Here is a 21,557-nt window from a genome sequence, read left to right as displayed (position 1 = left end):
ACTCACCACCGGGTAGGCAAACAATCCAATGAAAACATGGGCAAAGGACCTGAACAGACACTTGTACAGGGAGAACAAACAGAGGGCCTATAGGCATATCAAAGGATGCTCAACATCAGTAGCCATCAGAAAGATTCAAATTATAACCACAAGGAGATACCACCTCACACCATTCAGAATGGCCATCATTAACAAATCAACAAATAGAAAGTGCTAGTGAGGATGTGGTGAAAAGGGAACCCTAGTGCACTGTTGGTTAGAATGCAAACTTGTGCAGCTCCTGTGGAAAACAGTGTGGAATTTTGTCAAAAAATTAAAAATGGAACTGTATTTTGATCCAGTGATTCCATTGCTGGGATTACACCCTAAGAACCAAGAAACACCAATTCAAAAGAACCCATGCACCCCAATGTTCACAGCAGTGTTATTTGCAATAGCTGAGTGCTGGAAACAGCCTATTGCCTATTAGTAATTGAGTGGATCAAAAAACTGGCCATCATTTACACAACAGAACACTATGCAGCAGAAAGAAAGAACAAACTACTACATTTTATGACAACATGGATGGAACTGAAGAGTATCATGCTAAGTGAAATAAGCCAGGCAGTAAAGGGTAGATCCCATATGATGTCACCTACAAGGGGAACCTAATGAACAAAACAAACAAAACAAACAAACAAACAAATAGAACCAGAGGCATGGAAACGAGGAACAGACTGACAGTGACAAGAGGGAAAGCGGGAGGGTGATAAGTAGGGAAGGAGAAAGAAGGTTAAGGAACAGGTATAAGTGGCCCATGGATATGGACACCAGGGTGGGGACTGACTGTGGGAGCAACAAGAGAAAATTGGGACAAGTGAAATAGAACACCAGTAAAAAAAGACTTCAGATAACTGTAATTTATGTCAAAAAGGGAAACAAAGTCATAAAAATTGAAAAATAAAATATTTCAATGAAGTTTTACAATCTGCAAGAAAACAATGATTCATTCTTAAACAGCAATATGTAATGACTTCAATTAAGAAAACATCAAATACAACAGAGGGCTGTGCCCAACAAACAGCAGGACCAATGAACTCAAATGAAAATTAAGAGAAAATTATTATATACAGGCATAAAATAAAAAACTGAAGTTGAGTCAGAAAGATGTCTTAAAAGTTCTAAAAAGTGTTCTAACAGATACTCAAGAAGAAAGAAACATTAAATGGGGAAACAGATAATACTGAGGATGTTATTTGTGAGAATTTCCCAACTGTGATGAGGGATATGCTCCCATGAGCACAGAAATCTCAGCAAATCACAAGTAGGATACATTTACATAAACACCACGATCCTGCAGTATTACAGTGACATTTCTGAAAACCAATGATAAAGTAAATATTCCTAAAACTCAGAAAAAATACTTATTTATTAACCATTATCAACAGGAATTGTTGCTTTAGGTAGAAAAAAGATGATACCCTTCAGTGTCATTTGCATGCAGTCCTGCCGACCATAAAGACTTGGGTTGGTTGCTTGGGTTTGTTTGCTTGTTTTATTTTTGACTTGTGTTTCTGTTTGAAAACATGCTCATTTCATCTTAATGTTGGAAGCATATTTTCCTGTATATAAACTTTTGAATTGACAGCTATTTTTTCACCACTTTGCGGATACTGCTCATTGACCTCTGACCTCAAAGGTTCCCACGGAGCAGTCAGAAATTATTATTATTATTATTGCTGTATCCCTCATGGTACTACAGGGAGGACCCAGTTCCATGAGGGCACCTGTACTCTAGTTCCCCGCCCTGCATGAGGGAAGGCCTGGTCTCATAGGCCATTGCCATCATTTCAACCTGGGACCTTAGGGACTGAAAGGGACTTGAAGCCAGGTGCTGGCCGCAGATCTCCCCATTCGGTTCCTGATTCTGCCTCCTTCTTGTCCTTGGAGAGTTTGCCTTACTCTCTTTCAAGCACAGTTATACATTTAAGATTTATGATTTTTAAAATGTTCTATCCAGTAGTTTTAGGTGCTTTGTCCTAACATGGTTTTCAGGACGGCCACTCTGCTGTATTGCCACGGTTTCTATTCTAGAAATCCCAGAGGTAACCTACCCGGGGAGGGAGTCAGATGCCTGCTGATTCCCCTCACAGAGGAGCACTTGATGCAAACACAGCTGCACTGCAAGGGTGCCGGCTCCCGTCTCAGGCCCCGCCCACAGACACGAGTTATTCCTGTGACGCACGTTCCTCACCCTTGCCCCTCCCTCCCGCTCCACTTTCCGGCTTGTGTTCTGTCATGGGACGCTTACCACCCCCGTCCTTTTCCAAATGTCTTGTCTTCTTCTTTAATGCATGCCTCCATTCCTATTTTCTTGGATTCTCCCTTATTCCAGTCCTTAGTCTTTTCTTGTCCATACATGCTCAGATTTATAAACCTCTACTTGTTTCATAGATTTTCTGCTTTTAGAACTATAATTTTCAAAATTTTTATACAAGTTAAATAGACAATACATTATATATGTATATTTGTTATAGAGACAATTCATCATATTTGGATTTGAAAAGTGAAATATGCACATGGAAGAAAAACATTTTCTTTATTATTGCTGTGAGATTTCTTTCAATAATTGCATATTATACATGTGGTATGAGTAATCTTTTTTTCGTTTAATATGAATTGTAAATTTATTGCAAGCCAATGAATATACAACAAAAACTGAATTTGAAGAAGATATTATTTCATATGCACATTGTGTATAAATATGTATTTTACCTGTCTCCTAGTATTGGAAATCTTGGATGTTTTCAATATTTAACTACAACAAACTAACACTACAAAGAGGAATCTTTGCTCACCTAATTATTTCCTGGAATAAATTGTTTAAATAGGAATTACTGGATCAAAATAAACTTCTGGTGTTCATCTCTGCTCTTATGTACCAAATTGTCCTGGGCAAGATAAGCACTGTGTGGTATTACCTATTTTCTCAAATCTTTACCATAAAATAGAAACAAGACTTGTTAGAGAACAGACTGAGAGGTGTCAGAGGAGAGAGGGTTAGGGGGCTGGGTGAAAAAGTTGAAGGGATTAAGCAAAAATAAATAAATAGATCAAAGCCATAGCCACTGACAACAGTATGGTGATGACCTGAGGGAGAGGGGAGTGGGAGAGGGAGAAGAGGGTAAAGGGGGAATAAAGGGTGATGGAAGGAGACTTGACTTAGCGTGGTGAACACACATTACAATGTACAGATAACATACTACAGAGATGTACAGCGGAAACCTATATACTTTAATTTTTTAAAAAATGTATTTATTTATTTTTAGACAGAGGGGAAGGGAGGGAGAAAGAGAGGGAGAGAAATATCAATGTATGGTTCCCTCTCGTGTGCCCCCTATCTGGAACCTAACCTGCAACCCAAGCATGTTCCCTGACTAGGAATTGAACTTGTGACCCTTTGGTTCACAGGCCAGCACTCAATCCACTTAGCCATATCAGCCAGGGCTGAAATCTATATAATTTTATTAACCAATTGTATCTTTTTTATTTTAATATTTACTATTATATTTGTCCTGATTATTTGGGAAATTATTTTTAAAGTGTCTGAGAATGTTTACAAAGATACTTAAATGTTGTGTTCTGCTCATGCTTGGTCCTTTTTTTTTTTTTCTTTAAACTCTTAAAACACTTTGGGAAAGAAACTAAGTTGTTAAGATACTTCATTCAGAGGAGACATCCAGTTAGAAACTGGAGGCTGAATAAGGATTCCTGAAAGGGGACTGGGCCAGCAGCCTTCTGTCTCAGAAAGGTCTCCTCCTGTTCCCCACTGTGAGCACATCCCCAGGGGGTCTTACAGGGCTGCTCTGCTGCTGGAGCTGGGCTGACTTTCTCTGTTTTTAAGGAATACCTGCTTACACTAACGTGGACCAACATGCACAGTGCAGCAATAAGTGAATGACCTAACCTGCATAACCACATCTACTGTGGCCCCCGAATCACCATACTCACAGCTTTGAGTGATCCCCTCCTCATGACTAGACAACTGTTTTTGCAACTGATTTGGAAAATGAACATGAATTCCTCTAAACATTTCTTTTTAAAAAACACTTTTTTATTGTTCAAGTACAGTTTTGTGCCTTTTCCCCCAACCCCCTCCCACCACCCCAGCCCTCCCCACCTCTTTCCCATGTTTCCACTCCCCTTGTTTTCCATGTGTCCTTTACAATTGTTCCTGTAAACCCTTCACCCTTTCCCCCCATTATCCCCTCCCCTCTTCCCTCTGGTCATTGTCAGCCTGCTCTCAATTTCAATGTGTTTGGTTGTATTTTGCTTGCTTGTTCATATGTTGATTAGGTTCCAGTTTAAGGTGAGATCATACAGTATTTGTCTTTTATCACCTGGTTTATTTCGCTTAGCATAATGCTTTCCAGCTCCATCCATGCTGTCACAGAGGGTAGGAGCTCCTTCTTTCTTTCTTTCTGCTGCATCAAATTCCATTGTGTAAATGCACCATAGTTTTGTGATCTATTCATTTACACATGGGCACTTAGGTTGCTTCCAGCACTTGGCTATTGTAAATTGTGCTGAAATCAATCAACAAAGTTCCCATGGAATCATTTCAATTTCATATCTAAATGCTAAAGCACGTTCTATTAAAAACACTGACCAGCTTGCAGGAGACTCCCTCAGTCACTCTGTGTCTGCTTCTCATGGCCAACATGGAGGTTTTGATCCACACCTACACACAAGTGGGAACATTCAGGCTTTGTCTAAAGGAAGATCTCTACATTCACCATGTTTCACGAATCCATCAAGACCTATTACTCTGGGGCTTAACCCTTAAGGCAGACACCTTAAATGAATTTATTTATATATAGTAAATGTAAATCCCAAACAATTTAAGTATAATGCTTCAGTTTGGACATCTAGCAACTAGCAGAACTTAGTAAAAATCCCAGCTTTTCTTAAGTTCAAAATCATTGGTTTTAACCTCTTTATTTATTTTTAGGTAGTAATATCTATCTACATAGCAGACTTTCTTACAGAACAAATGCCGTGTAAGAAAGAAATCCTTATTTTTCCTCTTTAAAAAGTCTTCACACACACACACACACAAACATTATTTTAAAACTAAATATTTCCCTTTGTCCCATATTAAATGTTCAGGTTGAATTTCATATATTATTTGAGGAAAGTTTTGAAAAAATCTCTTTATACATCATTTCCCACTACCTCTTAAACTGTCTTCTATCACTTCATCATTTTGTTGGATTTGATGTTTGACTAATATGGTTATTTTTTAAAGATTTTATTTATTTATTTTTAGAGAGGGAAGAAAGGGAGAAAGAAAGAGAGAGAGAAGCATCAATGTGCAGTTGCTGGGGGCCGCGGCCTACAACCCAAGCATGTGCCCTGACTGGGAATCAAGCCTGCAATGCTTTGGTTTGTAGCCTGCACTCAATCCACTGAGCTACACCAGCCAGGGCATGATGTTTGACTAATATGGTTATTTAACTCACCTCATATCTCTTACTTTAAAAAGCACAGTATTACTGATAATTTATAGTCTTGTATCATTGGTCCAACACTCATTACAGCAATTACACAGTCTGCCCTTATTTGTGAGAATGTTCTAAGTTTTGGTCATTTCCCCTAGGAGACAAGTGACTGAACCAATGAGACAAAATGTTAATTCTGCCAGGGACTCTCAGCTATGTCCATTCTGCCTTCTTTCTCTCATCTCCAGCATCCCAAATCTTCACCTACACTGCAAAAGCATAGAAACACAACAGCAGAGAAATTTCCAAATGGGTCTGTGTGTTTCAGCGTGGCATCCTTGCGAGTTCTCTTTTCCTTGTTAGTTCCATCAGAGTTTTACTCTTAATGCTCTTCCCCTTGAAGTCCTGGCTCATGCTCTTCCTAATTTATGTCCTTGATGCCTCAGAAAACATCAGTGTCATAGACATATGCAGGAAAACAACCAAATATTTTAAATGTAGACCAATTTTTGAAGATGACAGTTGTTAAATTTAAAATATTTCGATTATTATGTAATCAGTCTCAACTCCTACATTTTAAATAGTCTGCCAATACCTTGGTTTATTTAATAAAATTTTATCTACAAATCCTGATAGTGGAATATATAAATTTATTTCATCTTATTCAGAATATCCGGCATGACCATATTACAAGTGCATGTACCAAGCAGAGAGCTGGAAGAGGGGCTCATTTCCTTGTGCAGCGTCCTCCGCGCGGGGAGGAACCAAAATGGGCTTCCTCTGGAGGCAGTAGTAGGAGAAGTTCAAGAACACGTAAAGGATGCCCTGGAACTAGAATATCTCTGTGTATCCTGTGTAAGTCACAGGTGAGGTGACTTCTCAGGTCCCCATAAGATCAGTTATGTTCTATCTGTGAGGCTCTCACAAAGGTCTCCCCTTTTCCAGCCTCCTTCTCAGAGCAGCCTTGACTTCCCTGTTCCTCAGACTGTAGATCAGGGGATTCAGCATGGGATTGAAGAGGCTGTGAAACAGGGGGAGGTATTTCTTCTGCTCCTGGGGGTCCCCATGTTGGGGTCTAACATATATGATAATGGCTGTGCCATAAAAGAGCCCCACCACACAGAGGTGGGAGGAGCAGGTGGACAAAGCTTTCCAGCGCCCCTCTGCTGACTGGACCTTCAGGACCGCATGTAGAATGTGACCGTAGGAGACCACAATTGCTGACACTGATCCGACCAGCACCAACACTCCCCCACTCCCAATCACAACCTGGTTAAAGTGCGTATCTGCACAGGCCAGTTTGAGAACAGCTAGAATTTCACAGAAAAAGTGGTTCACTTTCTGGGGACCACAGAAAGGCACCAGTAGGAGTAACAACATATCTACTAGGGTCATGAGGAATCCTGAAGTCCAGAAGGCCACTGCCATGGTGACACAGACTCTCCATCTCATGATGGTAGAATACCGAAGGGGCAGGCAGATGGCCACATACCGGTCGTAGGACATCACCACCAGGAGAAGACATTCAGTGTAACCAAAAGTCAAGGAGAGAAAGGTCTGTGTCATGCAGCCAGCAAAGGAGATGGGCTGGGCTGGGCTCAGGAGGTTGACCAGCATCTGGGGCACTGTGTTGCAGGCATAGGCTATGTCGACAGTGGCCAGCTGGGAGAGGAAGAAGTACATGGGGGTGTGCAGTCGGGAGGCCAGTGAGATGAGCCCTAGGATGACCCCATTGCCCAGCAGGGTGCAGGTGAACAACAGGGAGAAGAGCCCAAACAGGAGCAGCTGCATCCTTGGGCTGAGTGGGAATCCCACCAGGAGGAACTCTGTGACAGAAGTCTGGTTGTCCCCCATTTTCCTGGGAAAGAATAAGGGAGAGAGCTGTTCAACTGTGAGTGCCTGAGGAATGTGTTTAACATGGTAGACCTCTGTGTGTCATCAATTCTTCCCTCAGAAAACAACTTCAGTGACACTTCTATCCTATTCATCAGGTACAAAGTGAATACTATGCATGGAAAATGACACAGAAGGAATTTTTTCACCCTAAAAAATCAAATGCTAGTGTTCTATTACAGTGTTCAGTAAATCTTAAGTTTGTTTCCAAACTTCCACCACAGTTCCTAACACATTAACACACTTACTGGCTCCCTAACAGTGGACACTTCCTCAGTCAGCACAATTGCTTCTGAGGCTGGCCTGGGATGAGTCCCGACCCACAGTGCACACACAGCCACCGTGGGGAGGGGGCTGTGGGACTGGGTCTGCACCCACACGTGAGGGTGGGAATGAGGACCAGGAACCCGTGGGAGATCCTCTTATGAGGGGATCTCACAGATTCGTGCCTTCATTAGATGCCTTATGTGTTAGCCTTGTAATTTTTACTGGCAGCATCATCTTGAATTAAATTGAGAGCATGGCAGGCAGACTGCCACAACTTTAGCTCGATTTAAGGGAGAGAACTTGGCTTTTTGACTTTTGTACTCACACATTCTACTCTGATCATGCTGTTTCATGATTGGATATTACTCATCACACACTCATCCCTATATAAATATTCATATCTATGCTTGTGTGGATAAAGTATATGGTATGTATATAGTTACATACACACACCACGCACACATAGTCACTTGAACTATTATTATGTGCTTTTTTGTAAGGTACTTGCTATTTTCTGTATTATTTTCTACTCTACTTCACTAGTAAAATGCTGCTTGGATGATTTCTTGACAGCTCATGGCATTGGATTTAAAACTACTGATCAATATCCAAGGCTAGAGCTAAAGCTTTAACTAGATGCTCATATCCTTAGAACCTTTAACATATTTTATAGCTTAACTCTCATATAAAAACATTATTCATCACAAATCTTTACTTTCTTGGGGTTTTCAACCTTTAGAAAAGGAATTGTCCAAGGGTGGGAATTCTGAGGTTTGGAAAATAACAATCAAACCCCTGCTTCTGTTTCCTTGTCTCTCTGACTCCATATCCTTCTACCGTCCAGCATCCTTCTGAATTTCACTAAAATAACAATCTCACAAAAACTTGTAATTGTGGTCATATATCAATTCTCCATTCAAATTTCCTCATAAGTTAATATTTTCCAGGTTTGATAAACAAAAGTGTGAAGGTTTCACCCTGCTTCAAAGGAAAATCAGAGTTCACAGCAGAAACACTGGGAAATGATTTTATCCTAGTCCAAGAAATAATGTCATAACCGTTGGAATCACCTTTGTGAAGAAAACTGGTTGTTTTAGTGGGACTGAACTTCATGTCAGTGGATGCTTTAGCTCAGAGATTTGGATGCCCATGTTATGGGAGAAGGCGAGCAAGAAAAATGCTCAGGTCTCTTCTAACTATAAGACTCATTGGCCCTAAATGTACAAAAAGGGCTAGCCATTTTCATTTCAGCTTTGTTGCCATACTTGGGGTGAAAGACAGCAGTGGTATCTCTAAAATGTCCTATGATGAAGGATACAATAAACTAAAGCAGAAGGACCAGGGACTGTCATCTCATCTCCCTCCTATCTGCTGCACAGAGCTAACACACAAAGCGAAAATCCACAGATTTTTACTAAACATATTCCATGTTCATACACATGTCTTGGCTGAGACATACAAGACAATTCCTATCTGCTGGTGTATAAAACCTGCTTAGAGTGACAAGTCTGTTAAAAAGACTGAAAACCTAATAATTATCATATTCAATTAACTCATCAAGTGTAAATTAACTTTCAAAAATAAGACTTTCTGGACACCCCACTGTAAAAAGCTACTTTTTTTGTCAATTTGGTCCAATAGGTCATGAAAAAATGACTGATTTTCACAGGACAATGGAAATGCTTCAAAGAATGTCTCTCACACAACTAATGTATCTTATCATTTAAACAAGGAATTTTACACTAAATGTATCAAAGTAAATGATCCACACCAGGTGTCTCTAAACGAGATGGGGACTTAAATGATCCTATTAGCTAAGTCTGTAAATAGCAGCACCCAGCACTGGCAAACAATAACAATTCAGTTCTGCACTGTGAATTTTCATCACAGCCTATATGAAATTGAGTAGTGAACAAGGACTGGACAACACACAAAACTTACCACAGACTTACAGCTAAAAATGAGAACCAGCTGAATGTGACTTTGGCTGAGCAAAAACACACTAATAAGGAGAATAGTATCTGTGACTTAGTGTTGCCTTCTCATAAGCATCTCTTAGGAGAAAAGTTGCCCAAACAAGAAGAGATGGTTTATTCTCTGCTCAGCCCCACCACCTCTCAATATACTGCTGAGTGTTTGGTGTAGGGAGGGAGAAGGACCTGCCAGGCACACTGCCATCAGCTCCCGTCCAGGGGAAAGGGGCTCCACAGGGACTCATCTCTGCTGTTCTCCACAGGGACACTCGTGGCAACATGGTGTCATTGGGGATTCCTTCACTCACTGTGGGGTGTATGTTCATCCATTTAGAAGTTCTAGAATGGTTTCTGTCTTCACACATTACAATGACAACACCTTGCATTCACTATGGTGCAAGAACTGCATTTCCCCACCTACTAAACTTCCAAATGGAGTGGGTGGTACACAGGGCAGATGGGCCCACAGGTTTTTCCCAATCTCTAGTCTTGGCTGAGTTTTGTCTCACACCTGACTGGAACATGTATCCTCTAATACTTTTCTTTGAATCAGATGGGAACCCAACAGGGAGAAGAAGCCTTGCTGGTGTTGTACGATAGTAGAGAGACTTTCATACCACACAATGGTTACAAGGATACTGGGGAACTACAACACTAAACACAGAGCTCTCAGATGAACAAGCAGAACTGTGTGAAGCTGCTATCCCCAGGGTCAAGGGCACAGAGCAGAGGCTGGGTGATTAGAATCCAGAAGAGCAGAAGAGTCAGGGTTTAGACTTGAGCCTATGAGGAGAAGGGGTGGCCCAGCAGCGCTGTGGCCCCAGCAGGGAATGACAAGGCTGGTTCTGGGACCCTGAGTACCTGAGGCTGGGCAGAGGGTCTCTGCTGCCACTGCCAGGAGCTGTTGGGCAAGGCTGACAAGAGCAGCAGGCAGACAGGAAGGAGCACGGTCCTTTTCCCTGCTCCAGGCTCCCAGTCGGCTTTAGAGCTCCCTACCTACACAACGTAAGCAATTGGAAACCACTGAAATCAATAATCCACTCTGGCTGGTGTGATTCACTAAGTTGCAGCAGCATAAACAGGAAGTTCCCGGTTTTGGCCTCTGGTCAGGGCCCATATTGTATTTAGATTGAGGGTTTGGTCCCAGTTGGCACACATACATGCTTTTCTGCTTCTCTCCCTCCCATCCTCTCTCTAAAGATTCAGAAAGCATGTCCTTCCGTGAAGATTAAAAATAACAATCAACAGTTCAGATGTCCAAATTTGGTTAAGAAAAAATTTAAGCTGGATACCAGATTCTGGGGTCTCAAGTTTATCCATAAAAACAACCTCCAAATCACTCATACTGAGAGTTCATTCAGGGACAGACACAAGAATTACTTTAAAAACACTAACTGGCAGGTGAGGTTTAGCCGTGATGCACAGAGAGGTTTGCTGATTCCTTACCTTGAAGCAAACGTGCTAGCTAGTCACAGACAGCACTGGGAGCCATAGGCCTTCCCTCTAAGGTCCCGTCTGTGTCACACTGACAGTGCACAGGGGCAGAGGAGAACCTGTGCTGCTCCATAAGGGTTGACAACCAGAGGGAAGGAGGGCTGGGCAGTGACAGCGACTCAGTGAAAGTTGGACATTTGCTCCTCTCTGGTACATGCAGGCATAACACAGACTGATAATGGGACGTTCTGCATGGACTGGTTAAGATGGCTGGAGGAGATGTGGTGTGTGAGGTGCTATCGATGTGTAGTGCACAGCACTGGGTGAGGGACTGACAAACACGTTAGCTGTTGTGATAAGAGCCCATCTGCTCTTCATATTCAGTGAGCTCTGCTGCCCACAGCAGGTAAGTACGAGTTGGGTGGTTTTGCTCATGATCTTTTATGCTACAGTATGTAAAATAAAGACAGAGATGAAATAGGAGATTTTTTCTTTTATTTATATATATATACATATACATATATATTTAATGTATTTTATTGATTATGCTATTACAGTTCTCCCATTTCCCCCCTTCTTTCCCCTCCACCCTGTACCCCCTCTCCCGCCCACATTCCCCTTTAGTTCATGTCCATGTGTCATACTTATGAGTTCTTTAGCTTCTACATTTCCCGTACTATTCTTGCCCTCCCCTATTTTCAACCTACATTCTATGCTACTTATTCTCTATACCTTTTCCCCCTCTCTCCTCCTCCCACCCCCCTGCTGCTAGCCCTCCATGTGACCTCCATTTCTGTGGTTCTGTTCCTGTTCTAGTTGTTTACTTAGTTTCTTTTGGTTTTGCTTTAGGTGTGGTTGTTAATAATTGTGAGGTTGCTGTCCTTTTACTACACATGTCTTTTCTTTATCTTCTTTTCTTAGATAAGTCCCTTTAGCATTTCATAAAATAAGGGCTTGGTGATGATGAACTCCTTTAACTTGACCTTATCTGAAAAGCACTTTATCTGCCCTTCCATTCTAAATGAAAGCTTTGCTGGATAGAGCAATCTGGGATGTAGATCCTTGTCTTTCATGACTTGGAATATTTCTTTCCAGCCCCTTCTTGCCTGTAAGGTCTCTTTGGAGAAATCAGCTGACAGTCTGATGGGAACTCCTTTGTAGGTGACTGTCCCCTTATCTCTTGCTGCTTCTAGGATTCTCTCCTTCGTTTTTACCTTGGCTAATGTAATTATGATGTGCCTTGGTGTGTTTCTTCTTGGGTCCAACTTCTTTGGGGCTCTCTGAGCTTCTTGGATTTCTTGGAAGACTGTTCCCTTTGCCAGACTGGGGAAGTTCTCCTTTATTATTTGTTCAAATATGTGCTCAATCTGTTGCTTTTCTCCTTCCCATTCTGGTACCCCTATAATTCGGATGTTGGAATGTTTAAAGGTGTCCTGGATGCTCTTAAGCTTTTCCTCAATTTTTTGAATTCTTATTTCATCATGCTTTCCTGCTTGGTTGATTCTATCTTCCTTCTGGTCCACTGTATTGTTTTGAGACTCAGATTCCTTCCTTTCACTATTGGCTCTCCTCCGTATATCTTCCTGCATCTCTTTTATGGTAACCTGCATCCTTTCATATCAATTGCGCCCAAAATCAATCAATTCCGCACATTATATGTGCGGGTGGGGGCGGGGGCGGGAGGGAACAATGGCGGTAGTTCCATTCTCCTGGGCTCAGACCCTTCTCTGGGATCCTGGGCTGCGAGCTCTGCCCTGGTCCACAATGGCTGCCTCACTGGGTCCCCAGCCACAGCTTGCGTACTCAGGGACCACTGCTGCGTTCTTACACCCCAGATGGCTGTCGCGCCGATTTCTCACCAAATTTTCCCCAACCTCCGAGCGCCGCCGACCCGTGCCAGCCCCATGCCCGCCCGGCTCGTCGTCTCCTACCAGCCTGGATGTACGGGTCCACTTCAACTTCTTGGCTGTCCGACTTCCAATCAGATAAATCTTCTGTCGGTTCTGAGTGATATTCTGTCTGCAAATCATTGTTGTTCTATTCTTGGTTGTGCGAGGAGGCATGGTGCATCCACCTATTCCTCCATCTTGCTGGAATTCCTTAATAGGAGAGTTTTTCTTACATCTTAGAAACTTTAGTAAGTGAATTTACTTCTATTTTTTAAGTTTTCACATATATGTTAATTTCAGCATAGTTTGCGTACAAGCTCTTACTGGTTATATTATATCAGGTGTAAAAATAGTGATCTGACATCTCCAAACCTTCCTACAGCATAAAACATAATTTTTAAAAGTTATAAACAGTCATCATCTTGTCACTACAATGAATACTATACTATTGTGTCTTAGATGTCTCTATTTAGTGCATATATGTGTACCTAATTGTAATCACAGGGCATTTGCAATTATTGGTTCATGTTTTCCTTTCTATTTTATGATCACTCTTTCCTATCTATCTGTAAAATCTCTCCGAGTATCATTTTAATGACTGTATATAAAGCTCATTGAGTTAAGTGGAATAATTGATCAATTTATCATTTTGTTAAATATGACTGTTCAACTTTCATATTAAAGATAATTTTAGTGGAGAAAAGAGTAGCACTGAGTAATCATTGCTCCCCAAGTGAAGGGCACACATTAACTTTTCCAATCAAGTCTCCTCTTCACTCTCAGTGTGAGATTGAGAGGGACTTAGGAAGCAAGTGGCCAACCTCACCTCAAGTGGGTTAGAAGGTACACTTTATGGTAACACCCTCAGAGGCCACCTAAAATCTGTGGGCACATCCCCAACCACTGAGTTTGAGAAGTAGAAGGAATGAGTGAAAGTCAATCTGCCTCCAAGGCAGAAGAGCCAGCCACACTCTACTAGTCACCTCCAGCGTCTGGTAAAATGTCCTGTGTCAGGAGAGGCATTCTCTTGAGGGAAATGACACAGACCTGGACTAACCAGGTGAGTGCAGGTGAAAGACACTGGAGAACATGGAAACAGTCTGTACATCTACATCATTCACAGCCCAACACTCAAAAGTTCCTGGGGACCATACACAGCCCAAACTGTTTCTCTGAGACCCAATGCCCAGCTCTGCCCTTGGCTAGCTACTGGCTCAGCAGCTTACCCCTAAGGTTGTAAACAGTGAGCTAGGCATTCACACCAAGGAAGTAAAGTAAAAGTAGTCAACCTATTTAGCACCTGCATTTGTCCCCAACGACCTCAGAAGGGAAAGCACCTGAAGTGTGGGCAGGTTCCTGCCTTCTGGGAGCTCCTGTGGGAACTGCAGACCCTCCCCTTTGTTCCTGATTGAAAATGGGGCAGAATCCTCAGAAAAGGGGGTTTTCGTCTTTAATGGGCTCGACCTAGGTGGCAGCCCTTGGGTCTCACTGGAGGGCGGGCCCTGACATGCACTGCCTGCCCCCGCCACCGGGAAGGAGACAGAGCAACTCTCTTCTCCTGTTTCTGCTCTCGAGCCCACAGGACACACAGCCACAGACAGCCACAGAGCACTGCTCTGAGATGACAGCACTCATTACCCAACCTGGATACTCAGTGCTATTTGGATTTTTCTCATCCCAGCACCGCCCTGGTCCCCAAACCTGGTCCAGGTGAACCCCTAAGGAAGCAGAACCAGTGTGACAAGGAGTAAGTTCCTGGCATTAACCTTGATGTTTAAGCTGGGTCCCATGAATCACAGCAGAGATGGCCAGAAAGGACCCAGAAAGACCAGCAGAGTCCAAGGGGCAACTCAAGGTGTTGAGATGCTGTAGACAGCGGGTTATGGAGGCAGTAGTGGGTGGCCTGGGGACTCCAGAGTATGGTCAAGGTGTCAACATGGGGCTTATTAGAATCTACCTGGGAGAGGATTTTCCAGGGCACAAAGCATTGGAGGTACCCACTAGTCTCTATCCTGAAGTGGGAGTCCAGCCCTTCAAGGGTGGGGAGCAAAGGACCCTTTCTGAGGTGGCTTTCCCTCTAAGCTTCATGCCTCTTCTGGGACCAGGAGAGGATCTTCTACCTAAGACTTTGTCATATTTACTTGTGCTCTGCTGCAATCTCATGCTGAATGTAATGGAGTCAAAATGTTATTTTGGAAATCTCATATCAATAAAGCATGCAGTTTACAAACTCATTCATTCATTACAGTGTGATTCCTGACTTTCTGGGATCACGACCTGAACTTGGGAAGACTGAGCAGTTAATCAAGTTTTGGGAAGAAGCCCACCTGTGCTGTGACTCTACATTTCCACGGTGACAAGGAACATCAAAAATGGCTTGCAATGATGTGAAAACCCTGGTGCCTACTGGGCAATCCATAAATATTGGCATTTTTCTTCTTCCCTTTTTGTTTTATGGTGCAGGTGATCTTCAGAAAATCAGAAAATCTGAAAACTGACATATAGGTGACAAAATTAGTAGCCAACTGATCCTGTGAAAACAGTAGTTTAGGACATAGTTTTCCAAGTTTGTCATCATCTGACCATCAATTATAACAATAAAAAATTAGAAGACAATAAATAATAAAATATTAATGATTATGATACCAAACAAACTATAACTTTGGGAAATGCATCATCTCAAAGTGACACGTTTTTGTTGCATTATCAAGGTGACTATCCTCTAACTTCTAAATGTGATCACAGCAAAAAATACACATACACAAAACACAAATATACACAAGGGACAAGGACACACACAACACAGCCAGCTCTTAACTGCAATAAACACGTTCTTAGGTATGTACGTTATCTGTCAGCACTAGGGACTTCCTGTGACCACAGCTCTCATTTCAACCTGCACTGATAGCTCCTGTGGTTCTAGCAAGGTCCTGTAGCATTTGATTATACTTTCAATTTGAAAGCAGAATGAGTGAAAATCAACATACTGATCATTTAAATGACTCCCAAACTAAATTACCTGAAAATCCGTTTTCAAGTTGTTGGTGTTTCAATGATGTGGGAAATACCCAATTCAAGAATGAATGGATATTCAGAAAGTCGCAATAGATGTATAATTGATGGAAATAATTATAAATTGTTGGTAAGTGTATTTATGGAGCACTTTATGTTGAAAAGTGAAAAGTTTGATGTTTTCCTTTGCATTTTGAAAAATGAGAGAATAAAGAATGGACTGCAGTGTATCAAGCACAGACGGAGATACAAACACTTCAGTTGGTAGCAGCCTGGGTTCTGACTATGAGAGTTGTGACTGAATGAGGGGAATGTATTTCTACAGTTTCCATTTTCTCTGACACTGGCTTCCTTGAATCATATTTTTATTTTTATACATTTCTCAGATGTTTTTATCCTCTCCTGAGGACATGCTTATTGATTTTAGAGGGAGGGGAAAGAGGGAGAGAAACATCAATGGGAGAGAGAAACATCGATAGGTTGCTTCTCACATGCACCCCAACTTGTGACTTAACCTGCAATCTTTGTGTGTGCCTTGGGTGAGAACTGAATCCATGACCTTTTGGTTCATGGGATGATGCTCCAGCCAACTGAGCCACCTGGACAGGGCTTCTCAGATTTTTGAAAAGAGAACTGGGGCATTTAAATGTAAGACCCGAACCATAAAAATCCTAGAAGAAAACAGGCAGTAATATCTTGGATATTTATTCTAGAAATATTTTTGCTGGTACATCTCTTCAGGCAAGGGAAACAAAAGAAAGAGTAAACAAATGGAACTCCATCAAGCTGAAAAGTGTTTGCACAGCAAGAGAAACCATCAATAAAACAAAAAGACCACCCACTGAATGGGAGAAATATTCATCAATGATATATCTGATAAGGTGTTAACAATGTCCAAAACCTATAAAGAACTCAGACAGCTCAGCACCAATAAACAAGCAATCCAGCTAAAAAATGGGCAAAGGTCCTGAGTAGACACTTCTCCAAACAGGACTGACAGATGGCCAGCAGACATAAGAAAAGATGCTCAATGTCACTAAACATTAGAGAGATGCAAATGAAAACCACAAAGTAGATCACCTCACACCTGTCAGAATGGCTGTCATCCATAAATCCACAAACAACAAGTGCTGGCGAGGATGTGGAGAAAAGGAACCCTCCTGCACTGTTTGGGGGAATGCAGACTGGGAATGCAGCCACTGTGGACAACGGTATGGAGTTTCCTCAAAAAATTAAAAGTGGAACTGCCTTATGCCCTAGCCAATTCACTTCTGGGAATGAATCCAAAGAAGCCTACAACACTAATTTGAGAGAATATAGGGTGGGCACAAATAGTATTACAAAATTTTTATTACAAAACCTCTTATTACAAAATCATAAGCATATAATTCTGTAACATAACAATATCACACTCAAGCACACCACATGACAATTTAGGTGAAATGTTCACATTAAAACTATAGATTATTATGCCCATATCATTACCCTCCCAACCACACTCAAGCAGGTGTTACTTCTGCCGGACCCTGCACATGCACCCCTATGTTCATTACAGTGTTGTTTACAGTAGGAAAAACTGGAAGCAGCCCAAGTGTCCATCAGTAGATGAACGGATAAAAAAGTTGTGGAACATTACACCATGGAATACTACACTGCCACAGAAAAGGAAATCTTACCCTTTGGGACAGCATGAATGGATCTGGGAGAGCATTATGCTAAGGGAAGTAAGCCAGTCAGAGAAAGACAAGTACCACTGGATCTCATCTACATGTGGAATCTAATGAACACAATCAGCTAACATACACAATAGAAACAGACTCATAGATACAGAGAACAGATGACAGCTGTCAGAGGGAGGGGGTGGGGGCTGGGTGAAAAGGTGAAGGGATTCACTTCCCCAGCATCCTCTCCCACCACATCCCTTCCCCCCTTGCCTACTCAGCTCTGTCACAGTTGTCTTGTGCTGCTTGCTGCTACCTCAAGCCATCTTCAGCTGAGGGGTTCAGACACTGAGGAAATATTGTTGGGAAAAATTTCAAGAACCTCAACAGGGGATTTAATCTTGCTGTGTTAGAAATTATCATAACCCAAGAATAAGTGTAAAGTTTGAGTAGTGCTCAAAATGTTTACCTCTAGAACCACTTAAACATTTACTGACATATTTCCTTCATTTGACCTCTAAGACATTTTAGGATTTTTTACATAGTTTCTTGTTGTACTACACATTTCCCTAACTTTTCCCCTTGGCTACTAAATTATTTCATAAGGAATTTAGAGTTTCTTTAAACTTTGATTTCATTCACCACACAACTGGTGAGGCAGATTTATATAACTCTGCAGTATTTTCTGTAGTAAAATTTCAGTTCACTTTGGAGGTTCTCTCATAGGGCATTACTTTTACTGTGCTGATTCCAGCTACAAAAAGCTGATAAGAAGGCAAATATCTAAGCCAGAGAAGTGTATTGATATAATTTTCTCACATTTAATTTCTTCTGCGTATACTATTCCTGGCTTGAGAAAATGAGAATTCACTGTTTTTAAAAGAAAAACTAAAAATTCTAATAATTTAGTTGTCCCATTACAACTTTAAAAGCTATGCTCTTCCATGGAAGTTTACCCTATTTTCAGAGCTAGAATTTGAACAATTACTATTTGAATATGAAACTTCTAATTGGGAAAACTTCCTGAGTTTTCCCTTCACCTGGCCCTCACCTGCAGCACCCTACACAAGGCGTCCTTCACCTGGGCATTCCTCAGGCTGTAGATGAGGGGGTTCAGCATCGGGTTAAAGAGACTGTGAAACAAGGACAGTATTTTCTCCTTCTCCTCTCGTTGACTGGAGTCAGGGACCATATAAACCACCATGGCTATGCCAAAGAAGAGCCCGACCACGCAGAGGTGGGAGGAGCAGGTGGAGAAGGCCTTTCTGCGGCCCTCCCCAGACTGGATCTTCAGGATGGCCCAGAGGATGTGTGTGTAGGAAACCAGCATTAAGCAGAGGGGCCCGACTAAGACCAAGACAGAAGCAGCGAAGATGACCACTTTGTTGAGCGAGGTGTCAGCACAGGCCAGCTTGAGGACAGACAGGATCTCACAGAACAGGTGGTTTACCTCACGAGACCCACAGAACGGCAGTCTTAGAAGGAGAATGGCATGTATCAGAGCCAGGACAAATCCACATGACCAAGAAATGGCAGCCAGTACCGTGCACACAGTCCAGCTCATGATGACTGTGTACTGGAGGGGGTGGCAGATGGCCACGTACCGATCATAGGACATCGCCGCCAAAATCAGGCACTCTGTAGCAGCAAGACCCAAATACAAAAATGTCTGCATGACGCATGGAACAAAGGAGATGGCTCTATTTTGGGTCACTAAGTTTGCCAGCATCTTGGGGACATTGTTGGAAGCATAAGACATGTCAATGACGGCCAGGTGGGAGAGGAAGAAGTACATGGGGGTGTGTAATCTGTGGTCCAGACAGATGAGCGCAAAGATCATGCCGTTTGCCAGCAGACTGCAGCTGTAGAGCAGGGAGAAGACCCAGAAGAGGAGCAGTTCCGTCTGTGCGCTGAGCTGGAATCCCAGCAGCACGAACTCTGTGACCCGTGACCGGTTTCCCCCCATTCCTTAAAGGCAGCTGGTCAAGAACTGAAGTGTGATAAAGGGCAGGGCTGGACAAGCAATAAAAAGTGGAATTAATCTCAATATGAGCTCAGAGAAAGGTTGTATCCTTGTCACTGTTTGAAAGATTCCCCTACTCCCCCAGGTAAAAACTGGTAACCTGTTTTTAACTTTACTATGAAATAAATTTAAACTTATAGAAAACAGTCAAGAATTATGCAAAGAACTCCAATATACCCATATGTGCAGATTTAACAAATTTGAGTATTTATTTCATATTTGCTATATAATTCTTTTTCTCTATATTATTATATATTACTTTTTTCTGAGGCACTTGAGATTAAAGTATAAATAAACATGATACCAATGTACCCCTAAATTTCTCTTCTTTTCCACCCAAAGCAAAGATATTCAGTAATCTAACCACAGTTATCAAAATCAGGCAACTTAATATTGACGTGATTCTTTCCTCTGTAACATTCTCTCTCTGCTCCCCTCACCTGGGACCCAATCCAAAATGACATGTGATATTTAATGTCATTCATCTTTAGTCTCCTTTCATCTGAAATAGCTACCCCGTCTGCCTGTGCCATCATGAACACTGAATTATGGAAGATTATAGAGTTCTTCACTACAATGTTCTCCAAATGGGACTGCATGGAAGCTCCTCATTTTTTCATTGAGATTATTCCCTTTCTGCAGGGAAATTAAGTATCCTCCACTGGGCTTCATGGGTAGGTGCATGAGTTCACTGTTCTGTCACTGGTGACACTCACTCGGATCAGTGGGTAAACACGGTGCCTCCATTATGAAATCATTACCATTTTCCCTAGTGTAATTTCTGGAGCATCTATTAAAGTTACTATCTAATATTCTGTTCCTCATAGAGCTTCTCAGCCACTAATTTCAGTGCCTATTGATTATCTTGCCTGAAAAGTAGTCATTATTGCAAAACATGGTGTTCTCATTCCATCACTGTTATTACATTAATGGTTGTCAATTTCCTCACAAGGAAAGGCTCTATCGTCTACCCACCTATCTATCAATCATCTATATATCTTTATACGTCTGCATCTATCATCTGTCTGTCAGTATGGACTCATGAATTTTGTAATCAAGGGATTACAATTATTTCTTCTCTTTATTTATTTATTCTTAATTATTCTAGATATAAACCTACCATATTTGTCCTTTTGTTTTTTAACACATCTCCATAATTTTGAGCACTTCCTTACTTCTGATGGCTTTTCACACTTTTACACATTCCCCACTTCAGCCAGGGACACAGACTCTTCTCCAAGGGTCTGATTACTTGAGGGAAGAATCATATTCATAAACCAGAATCTTAATCTCGATAATTTACACTTTTATCATGACCTTTGTCCCATTTCTGATGTCCTCTTTTAAAACAGCAAGCACAAAATTTAGCAAGGAATACAAATTGTTCCTGGGATAACACATTCTCATGTTTCTGAAAATTGAAAACAGCTGAACTGACTTCCCTTTTATGGAGTCAAATTATTCACTAAATTAACATTAGCATTGAAGGAAATGGTCTTGATGTTATTTAGTAGTTTAGTGTTAGGCAAAATATATATTTGTAAGTAACAGATTGTTAATTACCAAGTTTATATTATTGTTTTATTCCTACTTAAAAAATCACAAAATTGAACATTTTAAAGATTAGAGTTTAAGAACATGGGTGATTGTGTGAATACAGTGGTTCTTACCTTGTATGAGCTTCTGACACCAAGTCTCAAAACTCCCTTAGAAAAACATGACGAAACTCTATTTAGGACTAAAGAGGTCATACCCTGAAAAAAAACCAAATAAGCATCATTAATAATGTGTACATACAATTATACCATTTTACTTTACATTTTCATATGGATCATGAATTTAATTATATATATCAACCAATGTTGCTAGTTTGCCCATGTCTTCATTTAGAAACATATCAGAAACTATTTCCCATGTCAAAATAT

At 41.4% G+C, this 21,557-nt stretch overlaps 3 protein-coding genes across 3 annotated transcripts in view; all 3 read right to left on the bottom strand.

Annotated features, from left to right (window-relative positions):
- Positions 1-21,557, bottom strand: part of LOC114508080 (olfactory receptor 13-like) — a 47,004-nt gene that overhangs the window by 13,617 nt on the left and 11,830 nt on the right. The window lies entirely within an intron of this gene.
- On the bottom strand, positions 6,302-7,334 carry LOC114508113 (olfactory receptor 2A25-like). Its single transcript, XM_028526120.2, has one exon. The coding sequence runs from the start codon at positions 7,332-7,334 to the stop codon at positions 6,402-6,404; it is 933 nt and encodes a 310-aa protein (XP_028381921.1). The 3' UTR covers positions 6,302-6,401.
- On the bottom strand, positions 18,378-19,624 carry LOC114507843 (olfactory receptor 2A2-like). The gene has a single exon (XM_028525863.2). It carries the CDS (start codon positions 19,573-19,575, stop codon positions 18,646-18,648), a length of 930 nt encoding a protein of 309 aa, XP_028381664.1. The 5' UTR covers positions 19,576-19,624; the 3' UTR covers positions 18,378-18,645.

Source organism: Phyllostomus discolor, chromosome 10 (assembly GCF_004126475.2).
Source record: "Phyllostomus discolor isolate MPI-MPIP mPhyDis1 chromosome 10, mPhyDis1.pri.v3, whole genome shotgun sequence".
Taxonomy (NCBI): Eukaryota; Metazoa; Chordata; class Mammalia; order Chiroptera; family Phyllostomidae; genus Phyllostomus; species Phyllostomus discolor.
Note: the sequence above shows the minus strand (reverse complement) of the source record. Positions and strands in the feature narration are given on the sequence as shown.

Bases quoted from the DNA above. Each gene is read 5' to 3' on its own strand.
- LOC114508113 (XM_028526120.2), bottom strand. From the start codon at position 7,334: ATGGGGGACAACCAGACTTCTGTCACAGAGTTCCTCCTGGTGGGATTC.
- LOC114507843 (XM_028525863.2), bottom strand. From the start codon at position 19,575: ATGGGGGGAAACCGGTCACGGGTCACAGAGTTCGTGCTGCTGGGATTC.